This window comes from Solanum stenotomum, chromosome 12 (genome assembly GCF_019186545.1).
Source record: "Solanum stenotomum isolate F172 chromosome 12, ASM1918654v1, whole genome shotgun sequence".
Lineage (NCBI taxonomy): Eukaryota > Viridiplantae > Streptophyta > Magnoliopsida > Solanales > Solanaceae > Solanum > Solanum stenotomum.
Genome location: NC_064293.1, coordinates 47,089,090 through 47,108,271, shown reverse-complemented (window position 1 = coordinate 47,108,271; position 19,182 = coordinate 47,089,090). Strand labels below are relative to the sequence as shown.

Here is a 19,182-nt window from a genome sequence, read left to right as displayed (position 1 = left end):
ATGAATTGGACTGCCAAAAATAGAAGGGGAATTGGGAAGTGGGCCACTGGGAATGATTGTAGCTAGGCTGATGGAAAAAAAAAAAAGGCTTGGGGTCGGTTGGTGTATGTTATTATTGTTATTATTTTATTGGGTTATTTGGGGAAATGGGTCGACTGAGGTGGGGTAGAATATGTATTGTAATTGTATGAGTATGGTATTAATTGTAAAAGAGAAATAGGGGTGGGTCGATTGGAAAGGAATTAGAAAAATTTAGCCAATTTAATTTAGTTAAGATAGATTCGGCTAGTAATTAAATAAGACAAATTGATATTAATTAATCAACGAGCTTCTTAATTTTAACGAAATGAAATAATTAATTTAATTATAAACTAATTAATTTAAATACAAACTAATTAATTCGAAAACTAAACTATGAACCAAACTAAAACTAAATTACTAAAAATACTTAATTTAATCAAATGTAGAACTCCTTTGCTATGATTTTCAAAATATTTATAAGATATACTAAATACATATATAATTATACGAGATATAGTTATTATTCAAAATACTATAAAGATCGATTGAAATAACTTAAAACAACCTTGAAACTAATTTGGATTATATAAAGTTAATTATTCTAAATCGTTCAAAAAATTAAGAAGCTCGTAAGTTAATTCTTATCGGGGAGGGTCAAAATTGGGTGTCAACACATTTATTACAAAGTTGTCATAAACAAACATTAAATAAGGACATAAGAGTAAAATTATCTTATTTCTTAATGCAAGTGCAAAAAAAAAGGTGACTTATAATATGGGACGGAGGGAGTATTAACTAAGAGGACATTGCATATCATTGGTTAATAAATGCAATATAGATACTCCCTTTGTCCCTAATTATCTGTCCACTTTTGAATTGACATACTAATTAAGAAAATAATGACTGATTGAGTTTATCATTTTACCCCTATTAATTATAAAGTGGATGAATTAAAAATTCAAGATTTTCAAAAAGTTTTACCTTTTTTCAAAGTAATTAATTGAGGGTATAAAAAGTAAAAAAATTTGTCTTTTCTTGATTTACTCGGCTTGGATTGGGAATTCCAGGCTCCATTTTTGTGAGATTCAGGTCATCTCCAATCCACTTCTATTTTACTTTCTATTCTCTATATTTGGAAAGTAAAATAGAGAATGGGCACTCCAACCCACCTCCATATCACTCTCTATTCTTCATATTTAGAGAGTTGAATAGTACTTCTCAAAATTTGGATAATTACTATCCACACTCTCTTTGGATAGACTAGTGAAATTCCACTCATACTACCCTACGGAGAAGATTTTTAAGCAGAAGGAAACAAATTAATCACATCAAGAATAAATACCTTTTCCTAATTCACTTGCAACTTAACAGTGCAAAAACACAAAGACTTTTACTAGTCATCCGGATGAAACAAAAAGTAAATTAATAAAGGGGTGGAATTATTAATTAACTGTACAAACAAATTGTATTTCTTTTCCCAGAAATTCAGGATCCACAACTTTTTACAGAATTATTATTACCAAAACAAAAGGTTAACGTCCTATGAGAACATACATTTCATATGTCAGGCAAAAGTAGATATTACTCTTATCGTCTTTTTTAAAATTAGATGATCTAAAATATTTGTCATTTTAGAAATTCAAGACATAATTGAGTATATTCTTTTCATTTTGCCTTTAGTAATAATTATTTTTGGAAATACTAAATATTCAAATTAACTTTTTTATAAGGATGTGATAGTTAAAGCACATACTTTCTCAGTCCCATATTAATTGATTACATTCCATTTTACATGGTGCTTAAAAAATCATAAATAAGATGATCAATTTTACTAATTTATCCTTCATTCATATTAATGCACATCAAGATAATTTATGAAAAATATGTCTAATACTCTCTGTCCCTTTGTACTCGTCCAACTTTGCTTTTTTACTTGTCATTTTTGACAAATCAAGAAAAGATAATATTTTTTTACCTATTATACCCTCAAATTATTTAGAGAGTTAATGTTTTTGAAAAAGTCTAGAACTTCTTTAATGAGTAAATTGATTGTGGAATTCTATCAGTTAATAGGAATAAAATGATAAATTCACTATGTCAATTATTATTTTCTTAATAGGTATACTAAGTCAAAAATAAACAAGTAAATAGGGACAAAGAGAGTAACATAGAGCATGTGAATAGTAACATTGAAATTGATACAACGTAATTAATGAACTTTTGGAATTTCTAAGCTAGCGTTTGGCCCCAAGTTCTCAAATATTCTTGGTAAATTATATCTGAGTGAAGTTTTTGGTGAAGTTTCACCATGTGTTTGGCCTCAAATTTTCCCAAAAATATTTACTATTTCAAAAAATATGATTTATACCCATAAGTTTTAAAAATTACTCCTATTAAAATTGCCCATAAATTTGTAATATCATTTTATAATGAATATGTTCCATTAAAAAATAACCTTATAACTAATATAATTGTTAACAATCAACAATAACAAAATAACAATATAGGCAAAAACAATACATTAGTCGCCAATTCAAACTTGTTATTGATTCAATTATAATTATAACCCATTAAACACAAATTGTTCCTTTTCTCAAATTAGAACTCAAACTTTTCTGGAGTTACAAATATTAGTTGGAATTAATAAATAATGGATATTTTTTTTTTATAAAATATAAACGTTTGAGGTAATTTTTGAATTTTTAAAATTCCCAAATATTAGAACTTGGCCCAAATACTAATTTTTTCTAGTATTTGAGAACTTGAGATACTTGACAAATATATTTGCCAAGTTATATGACCAAATATCACTTTCCAAGTTTTTCCCAAGTATTTTTGGGGCCAAACGGGTCTTAAATTTGTTTAGGCTTCCAAAGAGTATTATTAATTGTAAAGGTAAAATAAAATTCGAAACAAATAACTTTTTTTAAATGATTAATTAATATGGGACTAAGAGAGTAATGCACTTGTAAACAAAATAATGTGATTGGGAAGGAGAGTATTTTTTTTCCTCACCTCATTTTTCCGTTGATGTTGAAAAGTCTTTGGTCAATTTAACAAAGAATCATCCAAATTCCAAAGAAAATAACCCAAAACCTTTCCTTTCAAGCATGTCGACTATTGCTCCAGTGGGACATAACAAAGATTATTATGAAAATGAAAGGCAGCATCCATGGCCTACAAGAAAAAGATGTACACCCCCAATTAACAACTTTTCCTTTACCATTTCTATTTCTCTCTGTATTTTCTTGGGTACATATATGGTCCCCTTCTTTAGTGCAGTAATCCTAATAGTAATTTCACTTATATTCTTCGATGAAGGCAACTCTTGCCTCACTGATTTTTACTCCATTTATTTGGTGCACTTATAATAAGTTACTTTTGGTATTTATTTTTTGTACAAAACTTCAACAAAATGATGTCGGTTTTTTATACAGAAAATTAGAAATGACTTGATCTTCGAACAACTACTGTATATATTTGCACAACAAATAGCACGTACATAGTTTTTCAAGACAACGCCATGTTAGCCATTGCTCTAATTTCCTTTCTCTTCTTACAACTCATAACGGCCACTATTTCTACCACGCCGCCACCGTATAACGCCACTGTCTTTGTCTTGCTTAACTGTGGCGCACAATCAGCCACCACCGATGAAACTGACCGTCGATGGGATACTGATACTCACTTTCCAAATTTCTTACCTTCCAACTTTTCAAGCATATCTACAACAGCCACAGCTTCTGAACAAGATCCTTCGGTCGATAGAGTTCCTTATACGACTGGTGCTCGTATCATGAAATCTCGATTCACTTACACTTTCCGTGTTTCTCCTGGCGCCAAATTCCTCCGTCTCTATTTTTACCCCGCTAATTACTCTGGCTTCAACAAAGCTGAATCTTTTTTCTCCGTCACAGCTAATCATTTAACCCTCTTGAGTAACTTCAACGCTCTCGCTGCAGTTACCGATTCTAGTAAAGCTCTTCGAAAAGAATTTGTCATTAATGTTGATGAAACTCAGATTCTTAATGTGACCTTTTCTCCCTCGCCAAACTCTTATGCTTTTGTTAATGGGATAGAGATACTTTCCATGCCTACCAATCTCTACATCCGTGGAAACCATCGCATTGAATTGGTGGGCCAGAATGATTTTTTTTACATCAATAACAGCACTGCTCTTGAAACTTTGTACAGGCTGAACGTGGGAGGCAATTTTGTTGGTAGCACAGAGGATACAGGGATGTATCGTGTATGGGATTCAGATGATGCATTTGTTGTTGGATATGGCTATCAAACTCCTCATTTTGATGTCAACATCACTTACACTTCTGAAACCCCGGCTTATTCTGCGCCAACCATAATTTACACAACCTCTAGGACCATGGCCAATTACAGCAAGGGCCTAGATTGGGAATTCCCTCTAAACTCTGGTTTCTATTATCTTTTCAGGCTCCATTTTTGTGAGATTCAGCCGGAAGTTAAGGGAGTGAACCACAGATTTTTCGACATATACATTGGAAACCAAATGGCAGAGCGAGCAGCGGATGTAGTTGAATGGAGTGGCGGCTGGAGATTCCCGGTTTACAGAGACTACGTGGTGAATGTGCCTAACCCAGACGACCGACAAAACAAGCAAAATATTACGCTTGAATTGAGTCCTAACATGAACACAAAAGCTGTGTATGCTAATGGTACCTCAGAATTAGCGTATTCAAATGTTATCCTAAAAGGCTTAGAAATTTTCAAAGTGGGTGATGCAAATGGGAGTCTGGCCCCGTCAATTCATGAATTGCCCTCCGGAAATCCGGCCGCCTTGACTCCTGAATTTGCCTCAGAAGCTCCGATCGCTTCATTAGCTTTTCCTAACAACAAGAAGAAAAGAATATCATGGTATATCATTGTTGCTATCATCACAGGTGTGACTAGCGGTATTGCTTTTTTTTCGATTCTGGGTTTCTTAATTTCCCGACGACGAAATGGGGGAAAAGATTCTGGTACAAGTGTTACCAAGTCATCATCACCACCATCCGATCTGTGCCGACACTTTTTAATAGCAGAGATAAAAAACGCTACCGACAATTTTGATGAAAAATTTGTGATTGGATATGGAGGTTTTGGTAATGTTTATAAAGGGTACCTTGACAATGGTACAACCACAGTTGCAGTCAAGAGATCGAATCCTTCATCAAAGCAAGGGGTTCGCGAGTTCCAAACAGAGATTGAGATGTTATCATCAAAGCTAAGGCATCGACATCTAGTGTCCTTAATTGGTTATTGTGATGATAAGAATGAGATGATCTTGGTTTATGATTACATGGCTAATGGAACTCTTCGTGATCACTTGTACAATACTCGCAATGCTCCTCTTCCATGGAAGAAACGCCTTGACATTTGCATTGGTGCAGCTAAAGGATTATATTACCTTCATTCAGGTAAGTAATCAATAAATTGATAAACATGTCATGACTGCATTGCTGTTATAGGCAATTTACAATTAAGATCGTTTAAATTTGAGTGAATTGCTTAAAAGTGAGTTCATTTTGCTGTTATAGGTACCAAACATATGATCATTCATCGAGATGTCAAGTCAACTAACATCCTATTGGACGATAAATGGGTCGCCAAGGTGTCCGATTTTGGATTGTCCAAAGTAGGTTCAGTAGGTGGGACAGATATTACCCATGTTAGCACTGCAGTGAAAGGAAGTTTTGGGTATGTAGATCCTGAATACTACAAGCGTCAACGATTGACAGTAAAATCAGATGTTTATTCTTTTGGGGTGGTTCTGTTTGAAGTGTTATGCGGTAGGCCAGCAATAAATCCAAACTTGCCAAGTGGGCAAGTGAATTTGGCTGAATGGGCTTGTAGGAGTTGTAAAAAGAGAGAACTTGAAGAAATAATTGATCCTAACTTGAAAGGACAAATAGCCCCAGAATGCTTAAGGAAGTTTGCAGAATTGGCATATCATTGTTTGAGAAAAGAAGGGGTTCAAAGGCCATCAATGGGTGATGTTGTAAAAACTTTAGAATTTGCATTACAGGTTCAAGAGGGTGCAGATCATGAGGTGGAAGGATCCTCTTTTCCGTTGATTATTAATGGTGATGCTATGAATGAAGATGAGATATTCTCAGATTTAAGTGAAGTTGAAAGAAATTTGACAAGCATGTCGGTCAGTAGGAGTGCCAAAGTGAACAATGTTGCCCTTTTCTCTGAGATTGTCAATCCATTGGGTCGATGAAATTGTTATGATCATAGTTCGATACATTGAAATTACATGTATTTTGTTTTTCAGGCTCTTTTTGTAATTTAATGGAAAAAACTTATCCACATTAAATGTATACACCAAACTGATGCAATTTCCATTTCCAATTTAATGGGTATGTACATGGCCCCCATTTCATAACCGTGCACCTTTCTTTCTCATTGTTTGACGAGGTCATCTCTTTTATAAAAAATACAGTAGTTCTTAAATCACTTGTTATATGAGGTAGAACAATAGAAAAGTAATACAACTTGAAATTGGTTCACCATTTATTTTCCAACCTACCTTTTGTGACTGTTTTAGATTAAAGACATCGAGATTGACCGCTTGTTATTAAAACTGACCAAACTAAAATAATTAAGTTATATTTTACGCACTGATAAAAGTATATAATTTGAACCAAATAGGATCAACAAAAAAAAAGTAAATAATTTATAATAACAAATTAAATTACATTACGGCTACAAGTGTACACATGGCATGCCGAGTTCACAAGAATCCCAAGTTCCCAACTCGAGAGTTGTAATTATACATACAAGAAAATAAGAGGAAAAAAAATTGAGGCCGTTTACATTTTTACCATATATATATATATATATATTTCTGATCTCTAATTATGCTCCTTATAACAAATAACTATTTTTTTTGCAAGGCATACGTTTAATTTTGAGAAAATTGTGCATTATAGGAAAATATTAATTCAAAATAAATGTTATAACTAAAATTTTATTTAATTTTAATTCGTAGCAAACACTTTGTCATTCTTGTCTCTCTCCCTTGAATCTCGCTCGCCACTCTCAATTCTTTCTCTTTCTCACTTTATACAAACACAAATTATACAAGTACAATGTACAATTTGTGTTTGTATAAAGCAAGAGAGAGATTCGATATACAAATACAAATATTTTAACTCGATTCAATTGTATACAAATTCAAATTTTATGCAGATATACAAACACAATCATTGATATATATATATATATATATATATATATACATAGTAGTTACATATATACAATTATGTAACTGATATACATATATAATTCACCTCTCTCCACTTCCTGCCCTCTCTCGCTCGCCTCTCTCCTCTCTCCTTTCTCTTCTAATCTCACTCGCCACTCTAGCCTAACACAAAGAACATATGCATATACAAACACAATTTTCATAGACACAAACGTCCAATTTATACAAACTGATGCGATTTTATACAGATCAGATGCATGCGAATCAAATGTCTACGATTTATACAAATCAGATGCTCCATAACAAAATTATAGCTATAGAACGCTGATAGATTTTTATGTTTGCTATTTCTAAAAGTCACTCATTAATTTTTGTATCAAAATATTCCAAAAAATTTATGCCCCAACACGACTTACTTATGCCTAATATTATTATTAGAGTGCAAAAATAAGAAGGGAAAATTGTGCATTATACCAAACTATTAATTCAATATAAATGCTATAACTACTGTTTCATTTCATTTCAATTCTCAACAAACTTTTTGTCATTCGCCTCTCTCCCCTGAATCTCGTCCGCCACTCTCTGGAATCTCGTCCGCCACTCTCTGGCTCACCTCTCTCACTTTATACAAACACAAATGTATAAATTGTGGTTGCGTTTGTATAAAAGGAGAGAGAACTATATATACAAATAGAAATAGATATCTCTTCGTCCTGTACANAATATAAATGCTATAACTACAGTTTCATTTCATTTCAATTCTCAGCAAACTTTTTGTCATTCGCCTCTCTCCCCTGAATCTCTTCCGCCACTCTCTGACTCACCTCTCTCACTTTATACAAACACAAATGTATAAATTGTGGTTGCGTTTGTATAAAAGGAGAGAGAACTATATATACAAATAGAAATAGATATATCTTCGTCCTATACACTTATGATTATATAAATACAAATCTTCCTCTTCTCAGTTCTCTTTTGTCTTTCTCTCTTTCTCGCTTTATACAAACTCAAATTATACAAAATACAATTTATAATTTGTATTTGTATAAAGAGAGATTTGATATACAAATACAAATGTTTTAACTCGATTCAATTGTACACAAATTCAAATTCTATCTAGATATACATACAAACACAATCATTGATACATATACATAGTAGTACATATTTACAATTATCTAACCGATATACATATACAATCGCTGCGATTTTATACAAATTAGATGTCTGCAAATCATATGCCTGCGATTTATACAAATCAGATGTTGTTTGCTATGAAGCTCAAACATCAAAAGTGTAGCTATAGAGCTCTAATATGATATTTATGTTTGTTATTCCTAAAATTTGCTCAATAAAAAAAAAAAGAGAATCAACCTATTTAAAGAGCAAAACATGGATTTTTGGCCGTTTGTGATATGCAAGTCCATGGGCTACATCCGAAATTAGCCCAAGAAAATAAATAACGTCATATTTCTTTAGCCCAATAAATTCTATTCCACAGGAGTTCAAACTTTTTGAAGAGAAAAAGATGAGCGGCGTAAGAAAAGGGCCGCCGAAGCATCAGAACAAAGTCGCCTGGAAACCTAACGCCGGTATCAAAATCAATGAAACGGTACGTCTACTTTTATTCTCCGGCGACCAAACTGCTAGTCAACATTTTGGTGGGTCTGAATGATTGATTGTTGGTGTTGCTTTTATTTGCAGGAAGTGGGTGGAAAATTTAGGCCTCTCTCAGAAATAACAGGAGTATGTCTTCGTTGTAGAGATCAAATTGATTGGAAGCGCAAGTATGGAAAATACAAAGCCATTACTGAACCTGCTAAGTGGTAAACTTCTACTTCTCAATTTTATTTTATTTGGTTTTGTTTTGGTTGAATTGGTTATCAACAGTTTTTTCATTTACTAAAAATGCCTAATTTTAGTTTGTTTTAAGGGTAACTTGTAGAAGATAAAAATGTTCGAGGTTAGCGAAACGCATATATAGCTGGTTAAAATTTCTATAGTACATAGTTATACTATGTTCATTGAAATTAGTGAACCATGGTACTCAGCAGTCACTGACTTATGCTCTTGTTTTTTATTTTTTTTTTATATTTCTGATAGTCAGAAGTGTTCGAAAAGAAACGTGCGTCAAGCTTACCACAATCTCTGCAATGGTTAGTTTTGACTTCTTTTACATATGATTTATTTTATTTTATATGTATTTGTTATAGTATAATGAAATAATATGATATCAACTCAAATGGTGAAATGAGGATTCATATAGCCAACCCCACCTTATTTTGGGATTGAGGCGAAGTTGTTTTTGTTACAACATAATGAAATCCTCTATGCCTTATTCAAATCTGTGTAGTTTTTGTTTGATGTTTTTGCATTTATTTGTAAAATCACAGGCTGTGCAAAGGAGCATAAAGTATGTGCCAAGTGTTCATGTCGTGTTGGTCAAGTGGTTGGAAGGTTTAAAGATTCCTCCTTTTCCCCCTTATCTTCTCAATTTTTTGAATCTCTATTTTGCTTCAATTTAAATGATGAACATTGTTTGTGGAAGACATCTCATATGCTTATTATTGGTTTCTCATAGAGATGTTTCAGAAGTAGAGGCTGAGAAAAAAGCTCTTGAGGAGGTTTGTTTTCATAGCCTTATCCTTATGCTTCTCTGTCATCTTTATGATCAGTGGGTCCATTTGTCAACCTATGAATCTAATGTATTATTGTTGGTTACAGGCTATCAAGAATGCTCGAGAACGGGATAGGCGGTCACTTCTACGTGCTGTAAGAGAATTTTCTGCTGAATTAACTTTATGATAAATGTTGTATGGGAGACCTATCTTGTCCTTGTTCCTAGATCGCCCCCAACCCCAAACTCGACCCACAATGGCAATTATTCAATAAGAAAATATTTATGGCTAGATAGAAAAAACAATTTCGTGCTATGTGTGTTAGACAAACAATTATCAGTCGTTCTAGTTTCTACACTCGCTCATTTGTCTGTTTTTCTTTTTTCTTAATAGCAATGGTGCTTGAGCACCTTGTGTGCACATGGGCTATTTTTAGTTTGGTACATTTACATATGTTTTAGTTCAAGACCACAAGATTCTACTTTCTTAAACTCCGTACCAAGTCAAAACCAGTTAAACAAATTGAAACGGAGGGAACAATATTTAGCATAATTTTGAATGTTATAATCCTCCTTAATGCCGGTCTCTCAAATATTGTATGTCAGATGAAAACCAACTTTAACATGTAAATTGTACGTCACCTTGTTCTTGCAAATACAAATGATGTAGATGACTGTTAATGGTCATTTTCATTCTTACCTCTTTTGGATCTACCTGATTCTCTTCTATTTGTTTCTCCTGGAGTGGATTGAAAATAGTTGGAAGAGGGTTAGTGCATTTATAGTCTGTACGCATAAGCATATTTTTGTTCTCTGGATGTTGGATTGTCTGCTTATGTGTACATATGGAGTAGTAGTTATGCTTAAAGTTGATTTTTAAAGCTGAACAAAACGTTTTTTGATCAAGTAAGATGTTCTCTTGGCATCAAGAAGATGCAAAAAGTACAAAGATGGGATGTTAGCTCCAAATACAGCATTTCTATACTAAACACTGGAATCTAACCAAAAAATGAAAATGGTAGTTTAGCCAGGCACAGTGAGCCAATGAAGTCTAGAAAGGGAATAACATAATTTCAATAGAGATTACTCCAACTAAAAAGAAACAGCAGACATCTAGCTTTCAAGGGTATATAGGAGCTGAAATGCGATCAAAACATCTGAAGTTCTGTCAAAATACACACCAGAATATGCTAGCTGGGAGAATTTTCCTGATACTCTTGATGGCCCTGTTGACTTTCCAAAAGTACCATTTTTCAACTGCTTCCTTGATACCCTGAGGTAGTGTCCAACTGATGCCAATAATTGAAAAGAACACGTGGCAGACTACAGCAGTCACTGTCCTGCTGGCTACTTTTAATTGCATAATACCCATTAAAGAGTACGTCTCCATGAGCCATGAAATGGATTTTGAGAAGTGAATGTCTATATGTAACGATTGGTTGGTTCAATGAATGGGAAGGGGACAGTTGATTTACTTCTCACGTTCTCATATTTATTTACTATCTAATTGTACCATTTGATAGTATAAGCCCACATGACATCCTCCTCTTTTTTTTAACTTTCCATCTTCTTTATGTATTACCAGGTTGCAAATACTCCTTCATTTCCCCTTTACCATTTGTGATATCTACTGTGCTAAGCAGTGTAAAAGTATCTTGCTTTGCTGGAGTTCCATCACATTGATGTCTGTTGTATGATTATGTTGCTTTCATGATGTTTCTGAGATTCTTAGTGTGCATCTTAAGTCTATGCAACAGATGAACAAAGGGAAGTCACAGGGTTCAGAGAAAAACCTAACTCAAGATGACATGAAGGTTGGTGAACTGAATACAGCATCATCACTTGAGGAATATGCGGAGGTAAGCCATGATGATGAGGAGGATGATGAAGATCAAGTTATTTGAGATGCGCAATTTGGAGAATAAATCCCATATGGCCCTTTATAGATCTCTCTTCATGGTCCCTAGTTTGATGCACACTAGCTCATTTGTATTGTCCGCTTTGGAGAAAAGTAAATTTATTCGGCACAATTGATACAGGCTGTTTGGTTTACCCCCCTTTCTACAGTAAAGGACAGAGAGTGAGATCAACACACTATTCCATTCCTTTTCCATTTCATATTTGTTAGCTAGTGAAGAGTTTTGAGAGTGTAATCTAGAGTAAAATAGATTCTTAAGCCTATTTAATGTAATTCAGCTAAAAAGACAGCTTGCTAGTTGCTTCATAATGTGATGTAAGAGCATTGATGTTCTGTTGGTCAATTTACTCATAGTAATTGGTCTTTGGTTTTTTGGAACTTGATGGCCCGTGAAATTATCTCAAGGCTGAATTGGCTGGCTGAGCGTTTGCAACTCCAATATTTGTGTGATGCAGGCAGCCTTTACATTGATTTGAATCTTCTCTATTCAGTCTTCTGACTGTAAGATAAACTAAGTGTGCACTGATGTCAAAAGCCATTGAAATATGCCCAAGAATCATGAGGTCCAAAATGTTTAACAAGATCTGCGGACAATTAAGAGTGTTTAAATTATTAAGTTTTCATGATCAGTTGTCAAGATGGTTAGTGCAACGACAGTAATGAGAATTTTAGTTATCATTCTTATTGTTCATGGAACCCCTTGTGTCCACTTATACAAAACAGGTAATGCTCCTCTTTGATGGAATAAACATCATGGCAATTACAATCTATTTGCATTACTAACTAAAATATGTAAATTACTAGCGAAAAAATGTCAATTACATGGATTGACATGCAGACCTAGTACAATCGGGCAATTCTGGATACATAGACAAGTATAAAAAGAAGGGATCTAAATTTTTGGAAAGAAATCAAATCAACAAATATAAAGCCTTGAAAAATGAAGTTGATCAAGCATTTATCTATTCTTGTATGAATGAATATTACATTTTACATTTATTATCTGGCAAAAATTATTCAAGGATACGTCCTTCGTCCTCCTTGTAGCGACTCACTACAACCAATGAATGTAGCATTTATCTGGCAAAAATCATTTAAGAATATTGTGAGAAATCCCTAAGAAAATTAATTGTATTTTGGCCAGGTACTTGGATTCCAAGTCAACATATAACACCGTCATAGTGTCATTTGTATACAGACAGCTAATCAGCCGCGGTCTTGTTATCTCCAGCTCTCAATACTGTATGTCAGTAGTATAAAAACCCTACCGCAAGAGTCGTCTGGCAGCTAGCTTTCATCAATCTATTCGTTTACTGCACACAAGCGCTCTGCCAACAAAAAAAAATCAAGTTTCAGGAAAAATTATTAAACAAGTTTTCATATCTTCATGTTAAGAAAATAGTATAGTAGTAGCGTATTCCATCTAAGTTATTTCCAGAACCTGAAAGCATGACACTTGAGAATTTTAACAATAGAGCTCTTTCTCTTGATTAATTGGCAATCATATTGTCATAAACGGAGCATCAGTTAAGAAGTTATTTTTTTACTAGAATCAAGAACTAGACTAGTGGAGCTTATCTCCTTTATGAATATGCTAAAGTTATTTATCACAAATTGAGTACCAACTGGATTTTATTGTTTGCTCACTATGCTACAAAGGGCATACTTGTGAACGTCTAATTCAGGTAAAACAGCTTGCATCAAGTGAAGTCTGATAGAGCAGACATACACCTCTTTATAACAAACCAGATTTATAGACACAGAATCAGTAGGTAAACAGATTGGTCACAGAATCTGATAAAACTGATAATGAAACATTAAGAACAGGAAAGCCTCAATTTTATAGGTAAATGTAATAGTTATGATAGCTAGTGACTTGAGACATAACAAGATCAATCACAAAATCAGAATAATNNTGAGACCTCCAACATGGAAGTCCCAAGCTCAAACCACTGGGCCACCCCAAAGGGTACACTTGAGAATTTTAACAATAGAACTCTTTCTCTTGATTAATTGGCAATCATATTGTCATAAACGGAGCATCAGTTAGAAGTTTGTTTTTTTTACTAGAATCAAGAACTAGACCAGTGGAGCTTATCTCCTTTACGAATATGCTAAGTTATTTGTCACAAATTGATTACCAACTGGATTTTATTGTTTGCTCACTATGCTACAAAGGACATTCTTGTGAACGTCTAATTCAGGTAAAACAGCTTGCATCAAGTGAAGTCTGATAGAACAGACATACACCTCTTTATAACAAACCAGATTTATAGACACAGAATCAGTAGGTAAACAGATTGGTCACAGAATCTGATAAAACTGATAATGAAACATTAAGAACAGGAAAGCCTCAATTTTATAAGTAAATGTAATAATTATGATAGCTAGTGACTTGAGACATAACAAGATCAATCACAAAATCAGAATAATGTGACTACAAAGGTCCCATATAAACTAGGAAAAAGAATCACATAAGAAGCCAAGGTTACTGATTAAATCAAGTGGAAGACCTACCAGTTTGATTCAATTGGACACATTAATAACAGCACCATGTTAGGTTTCGAAGATGACACTTGGACTTCCAAATATTATGAAATATTGCTCATGAAGTAGTTAAAAGTAAACGAAAGAGAAGAAGAGGTTAAAGACCCTACTGAGATATTCATAGGCAAGTATCATGGAGGTTCCCCACGCTGACATGCTGACAAATCTTGGACCTAATCCCCTGTAAAATCCTGTCCAACCATCCTCGGCAATTAGCTGCTTAACTACTTGCCGTGCAGTAGGTCTCTTGTCGTGTCCCATCACCTGTAATGCATGAAAAAGAAGGTCCTTAAATAACAAGACTCGAAGCTGAGACTAATTACACGACATGCAAGACAACAAACTAGGCTAGAGTTTTAATAGGAATTGTTTGTCAACACTCACAGTTATGTATCTGACCACCAAAGGGAAAACAGAATATCAACAATTTCTATACAGATGAAAAAAGCAGCTATTAATGCACAATTGTGTGCAACTATCTGCGCATAGAAAACAAAAAGAACACCTAAACCATCTAAAAGGGAGCAGCTACCAAAGTTCATAGTATAGTTGTAAGTAGTATGTTGCTCGGACTCTCTAAAACTCTGCCGCACTCTTGCCGGATCATCCAAAAATCCACTACTTTTGGAGGATCTGACATGCACCCAACGGGATTTTTGAAGAGTCCGAGCAGCATAAGCCTTCAGAGAGCATGAAAGAAGGGAACAGCCATCCAAGTAAACATATAAGGAAAAAGGAGAAGCATCCAAGACGGGCACATGAATATAATCAAGCGTAAACAGTACGGACAATTTTGAAAAATGCAGAAAAAGCAGTAGCTATTTTAAAGATAGATACAAGCAACAGAGTTCATAACAGAAACCAAAGGTAATACCTGCAACCGAGTTTTAATGGTGTCCAATGGAGTTGTTATGCAAGATGCAGTAGCACCGGCAATGATCCCACCAGCAGCTTGAACTGACACTATTTTCCCCTGGCTGGGAGCAGGCCCACCATGCTCAGTTCCATTATCCAAGAGCTTGCTGATAGACACCACAAGCAATGATAAAGTCACAAAAGGATTACCCAATAGAAATCTGTAGAACAAAAATACTTGACGATGCAACCCAATTCAAGGGCATAACAAGAAAGTGAATGGGAGGAAAGGGACAAAGTCCACTCTTAATGAATTTTGAAAGATCAGCATTATCATCTAACCTCCAAATGAAGCGCTGGCTCGAACCATAACTTGCCCACCATACAGCACTGGATGGGGAGTACGTTAGAACAGATAGACTGAATCCTCTATATAGTCCACGAATACCTTCTGACTTCAGAACTTTGCGAGCAACATCCAAGCCTCCATTGTAGCTTGCATGTCCTGAGTATCCTTGCACCATTAACCTTTGACTAACCTTTTTCATCAAATTTCATGAAATTAATTTCAGAACTTGAAAAAACTCATATACAAATTGTGGCTAGCTGCAGTAGGATGCAGTGTTATCAAAGGTGAAAAGCACAAAAAAGCTCTAAGGTCCATGGGGGCTTTAAGCGCAAAGTGTAAATAAAGCGTGGGCTTTAATGAAAAAAGGCGCAAAGGGAGAAAAAAATACAAACATATATGTTTAGTCCAAGACTAATAATTATAAACATGAATGACAAATATATGTCCAAAGAAATTGAAAAAAATTTATGATAAAGTGAAATATCAATTGTTTAGTGTCACTTCTTCATAAGAGGCTCGTTGGCAAGGAAAAGTTTGTCTTAGAATCTTGATGACGACGCTGAAGCGCACAGAAAGCGGGGTGAAGCGCTCAACATGTTTTGAGCCTCACTTCAGGGCTTAAGCGCGCCTTTGATAACATTGGTAGGATGTAGGGTAGTAACAATAAAAAAAGGAAGAGCATAAACCTTTGAAACACAACTTAAATAATCCCACTGCTGTGCTCAATTTAGCCAAGTGTAGTTAGTGTTCTAATGCAAATTCGAGTAAATGACAAAAAAGAACAAAGAGCAATCTGATAATTTAAGAAAATATTCTCCAGATTTAATCAGATAGTTAATCTAGCTATAAGTGGATTTCTAGAGAATAAATTATGTCTAATTCACAGTCCACTTATCCAAGTCATTATGCCACTATTAATGAAAAAAAAGAATGAGCAGATAAAGGCCATACTATGTCAATTGGAACAAAGACAGATTGTGAACAAAGAGATGCCAGCATGCCAGCAACACCATTTGCTATAGCTGCCTGTACAGGTTCTGATAGTTTGAACGGTTCAACCATCTTAAATGCAGTCACCTTAGTGGTCTCTAGTGCTGTGAGAAATATAATTCTGGCAGGAACCGCCCCTGTAATGACAGTTCCAAAACCTCTATATAAACCGGGAATGCCATCATTTCGCACTAGGCCCCTGACAACAGAAAATGCACTCTCGTTTGCAGCATTATTGGTTGCCACCTGCATTCTAGTTTTGATGACAGAAATGGGGTATAGTGCAACAGTAAGCCCTGTAAATATCCCAGCTCCTACGACATAGAACCTAGTCTTATCAAGCCTGCATCAGAGGTGGAAGATATAAAGAGAAGCATGAAGTTTAAAAGAAAAACTTAAAAAGAGGGATTTAAATATATAGAAGGAAGCCTGCATACAAGCAAAGAAATTATCCCTTCAGACCACTACATCATTAAAAGATTAAGCTGCAGCACAAACAGATCCTACTTGACAGTTAAATAATTATCCTATAAGATAGAAACTTAAATCTATGTTAAAGATTACAAAACTTTGGAGGCATGAAATCCACTTGAGATAGAACCTGAAAATTCTCCATTCTACTGATTTTTCCAGCGTCTTTTTTTTTTTTGATGATAAGGAAACCCACAGCCGCTACCTTTTGGGTGCACACAGGGTAAAACCCCCGCTTCTATGCAATAGCTCGCAAACCACATAAAAGAGGTAACCTGCACTAGGCAAGCCTGGTGCGACGAGCTCGACCCAGAAGGCAAACCCCTTGCTTTCACTGGCAAGGGGTTTCGAATTTGAGACCTCCAAAATTTTTTTTCCAGCGTCTTGGTGAACCTTTTGTCTACTAAATAAATATGTAAAATAAGAATCTATATTGAATACAGTTTAAGCCTCATACTATTCAATTTCGAAGGCAAGTCACTTTTATAGTACACAGGATTGTGTAAAAACATTAGTCTCCCTCTCTGGTTTAGCCGGAAAATCATTTTGTAATGCCCACTCACAATTAACTCCCATTTCAAACTAAATCACTTTCTAAGATAAAATTTCATCCTCAGGAAATACTATGAGTCCCAAATGGCAACCTTTGCATTTCATGGTTAATTCTCAATATAACTGCATAAAGATCTCAGCTAATTTTCAACCCTACCCAGGTGCAATCTTGAAATTATTTATATTCCTAACCCTAAATTATTGGAAACGAATATCAATTTCCATAATCAAACACGTATCAATAACAACCTGAAACACCGATCATCATTTTACATAATTAAACACATAATCATTTCATCATTAGGATACGAAAAAAAAAAAAAGAACATCAAAATTACCAACAAAGAAAGCTTACTTGTCCCAGTTAATCTCGGTTTGTTGAAATGGCTTCCTTGTAGATCCAGCAACCTCCATTAAAAATACAACTGTTCAAAACCCTAGCTCGGCTAATATGAAAGAAAGCAAGTCGTTATTTTTTTTTTGCAGCAAATTTTGCAAAACAAATTGGAAAATGGAGAGTCTACAAAGAATATTGTAATCGGAGAAGTTTCTTGGAGGAAAAGCACCGACCAAATGGTCAATATAATGCTTCTCCTCCTTCTATTACCAACTTTTTAAATCGGTTTATTCGTTTTGTGTGAAATTATAATATTTGGAATTGGAAACAGAGAAGTTGTTAGGTCTTTATACATTGGCCTTTTCCTTTTTAATTTTTCTTATAGAATATTGAATTATTTTATTTAAAACTACGTCATTCGACTCATATTAGATGGACGCTTTCTATTTTATGTATGGATTGATTAACTTTACTATTTTATCCTATGTTAATATTAATTAGCCTCTTCAAAATTTGTTTAAACTTCCAAAAGTCATATTAATTGTAGGTGTAAAATGAAAACAAATTAATTAATTTTAGCTTGATTGTGATCAAGTAATATGGGACAAGTATTTATAGTAATATGTCCATCTAACATGGGACAAAGGGAGTACTTATTAAATCACTCATATAGATATTTATGACTCGACACTTAGACTTGTGTAAAGATTTTTTTTTTTTTTTGGAACTTCAAGATAACCTGCCGCCGCTAAATCTCTGACACAACCTAGTGCATTAACCGTGCACAAAATGTAAAATCACACTAGGAAAGCCCTATGCAGCAAACTCGATTCAGCAGACATTGAGAGGAAATCGATTCAGAATCACCACCTTTCAAATCAACTGAGTCATCATGGAAGAACAACTTGTATAAAATTGAACAAATAGACAAATGTGTCCTACAAAGCGTTCTATGTGGCAATTTGCATCATAAATGGCGTCTTACTTGTATTATACTGCATAAAATATGTGATCTAAATATTCAACTTTATATAAATTTATATGTCTACTCGTGTACATAAAAAATTAAAGAATATAAATAAAAATTGAGGTTAAATTAAACAACATTTTTTGCATTGCGTCAATTACAAACTTCAACCCAAATGGGTTTGGTTTCATGAGACCAACAGATGAAATAACTAGTTATGTCTCGTTAACTATAAGATTACTTATTGCACTTTTCTTCAAATAATATTTTCAAAAATATAAATTAAAGAGATAGAAATTCAAGAAGGAATTAAAGAAATAACACCCAAGTAGG

At 34.2% G+C, this 19,182-nt stretch overlaps 3 protein-coding genes across 3 annotated transcripts; 2 read left to right on the top strand and 1 right to left on the bottom strand.

The window, feature by feature from the left end:
- Positions 1–3,544: 3,544 nt before the first annotated feature.
- Positions 3,545–6,309, top strand: LOC125849448 (receptor-like protein kinase FERONIA). Its single transcript, XM_049529534.1, has 2 exons — positions 3,545–5,453; positions 5,574–6,309. The coding sequence occupies exons 1-2, from the start codon at positions 3,545–3,547 to the stop codon at positions 6,257–6,259; spliced, it is 2,595 nt and encodes an 864-aa protein (XP_049385491.1). The 3' UTR covers positions 6,260–6,309.
- A 2,439-nt stretch (positions 6,310–8,748) lies between these two features.
- LOC125849187 (uncharacterized) lies at positions 8,749–12,132 on the top strand. The gene is made up of 7 exons (XM_049529218.1): positions 8,749–8,858; positions 8,951–9,072; positions 9,350–9,402; positions 9,640–9,703; positions 9,828–9,870; positions 9,971–10,018; positions 11,621–12,132. The coding sequence occupies exons 1-7, from the start codon at positions 8,775–8,777 to the stop codon at positions 11,765–11,767; spliced, it is 561 nt and encodes a 186-aa protein (XP_049385175.1). The 5' UTR covers positions 8,749–8,774; the 3' UTR covers positions 11,768–12,132.
- A 575-nt stretch (positions 12,133–12,707) lies between these two features.
- Positions 12,708–18,230, bottom strand: LOC125848765 (uncharacterized). The gene is made up of 6 exons (XM_049528690.1): positions 17,901–18,230; positions 16,484–16,865; positions 15,526–15,722; positions 15,203–15,350; positions 14,439–14,592; positions 12,708–13,109 (listed from the first exon to the last, which is right to left on the bottom strand). Exons 1-6 carry the CDS (start codon positions 17,957–17,959, stop codon positions 13,084–13,086), a joined length of 966 nt encoding a protein of 321 aa, XP_049384647.1. The 5' UTR covers positions 17,960–18,230; the 3' UTR covers positions 12,708–13,083.
- Positions 18,231–19,182: the final 952 nt, after the last annotated feature.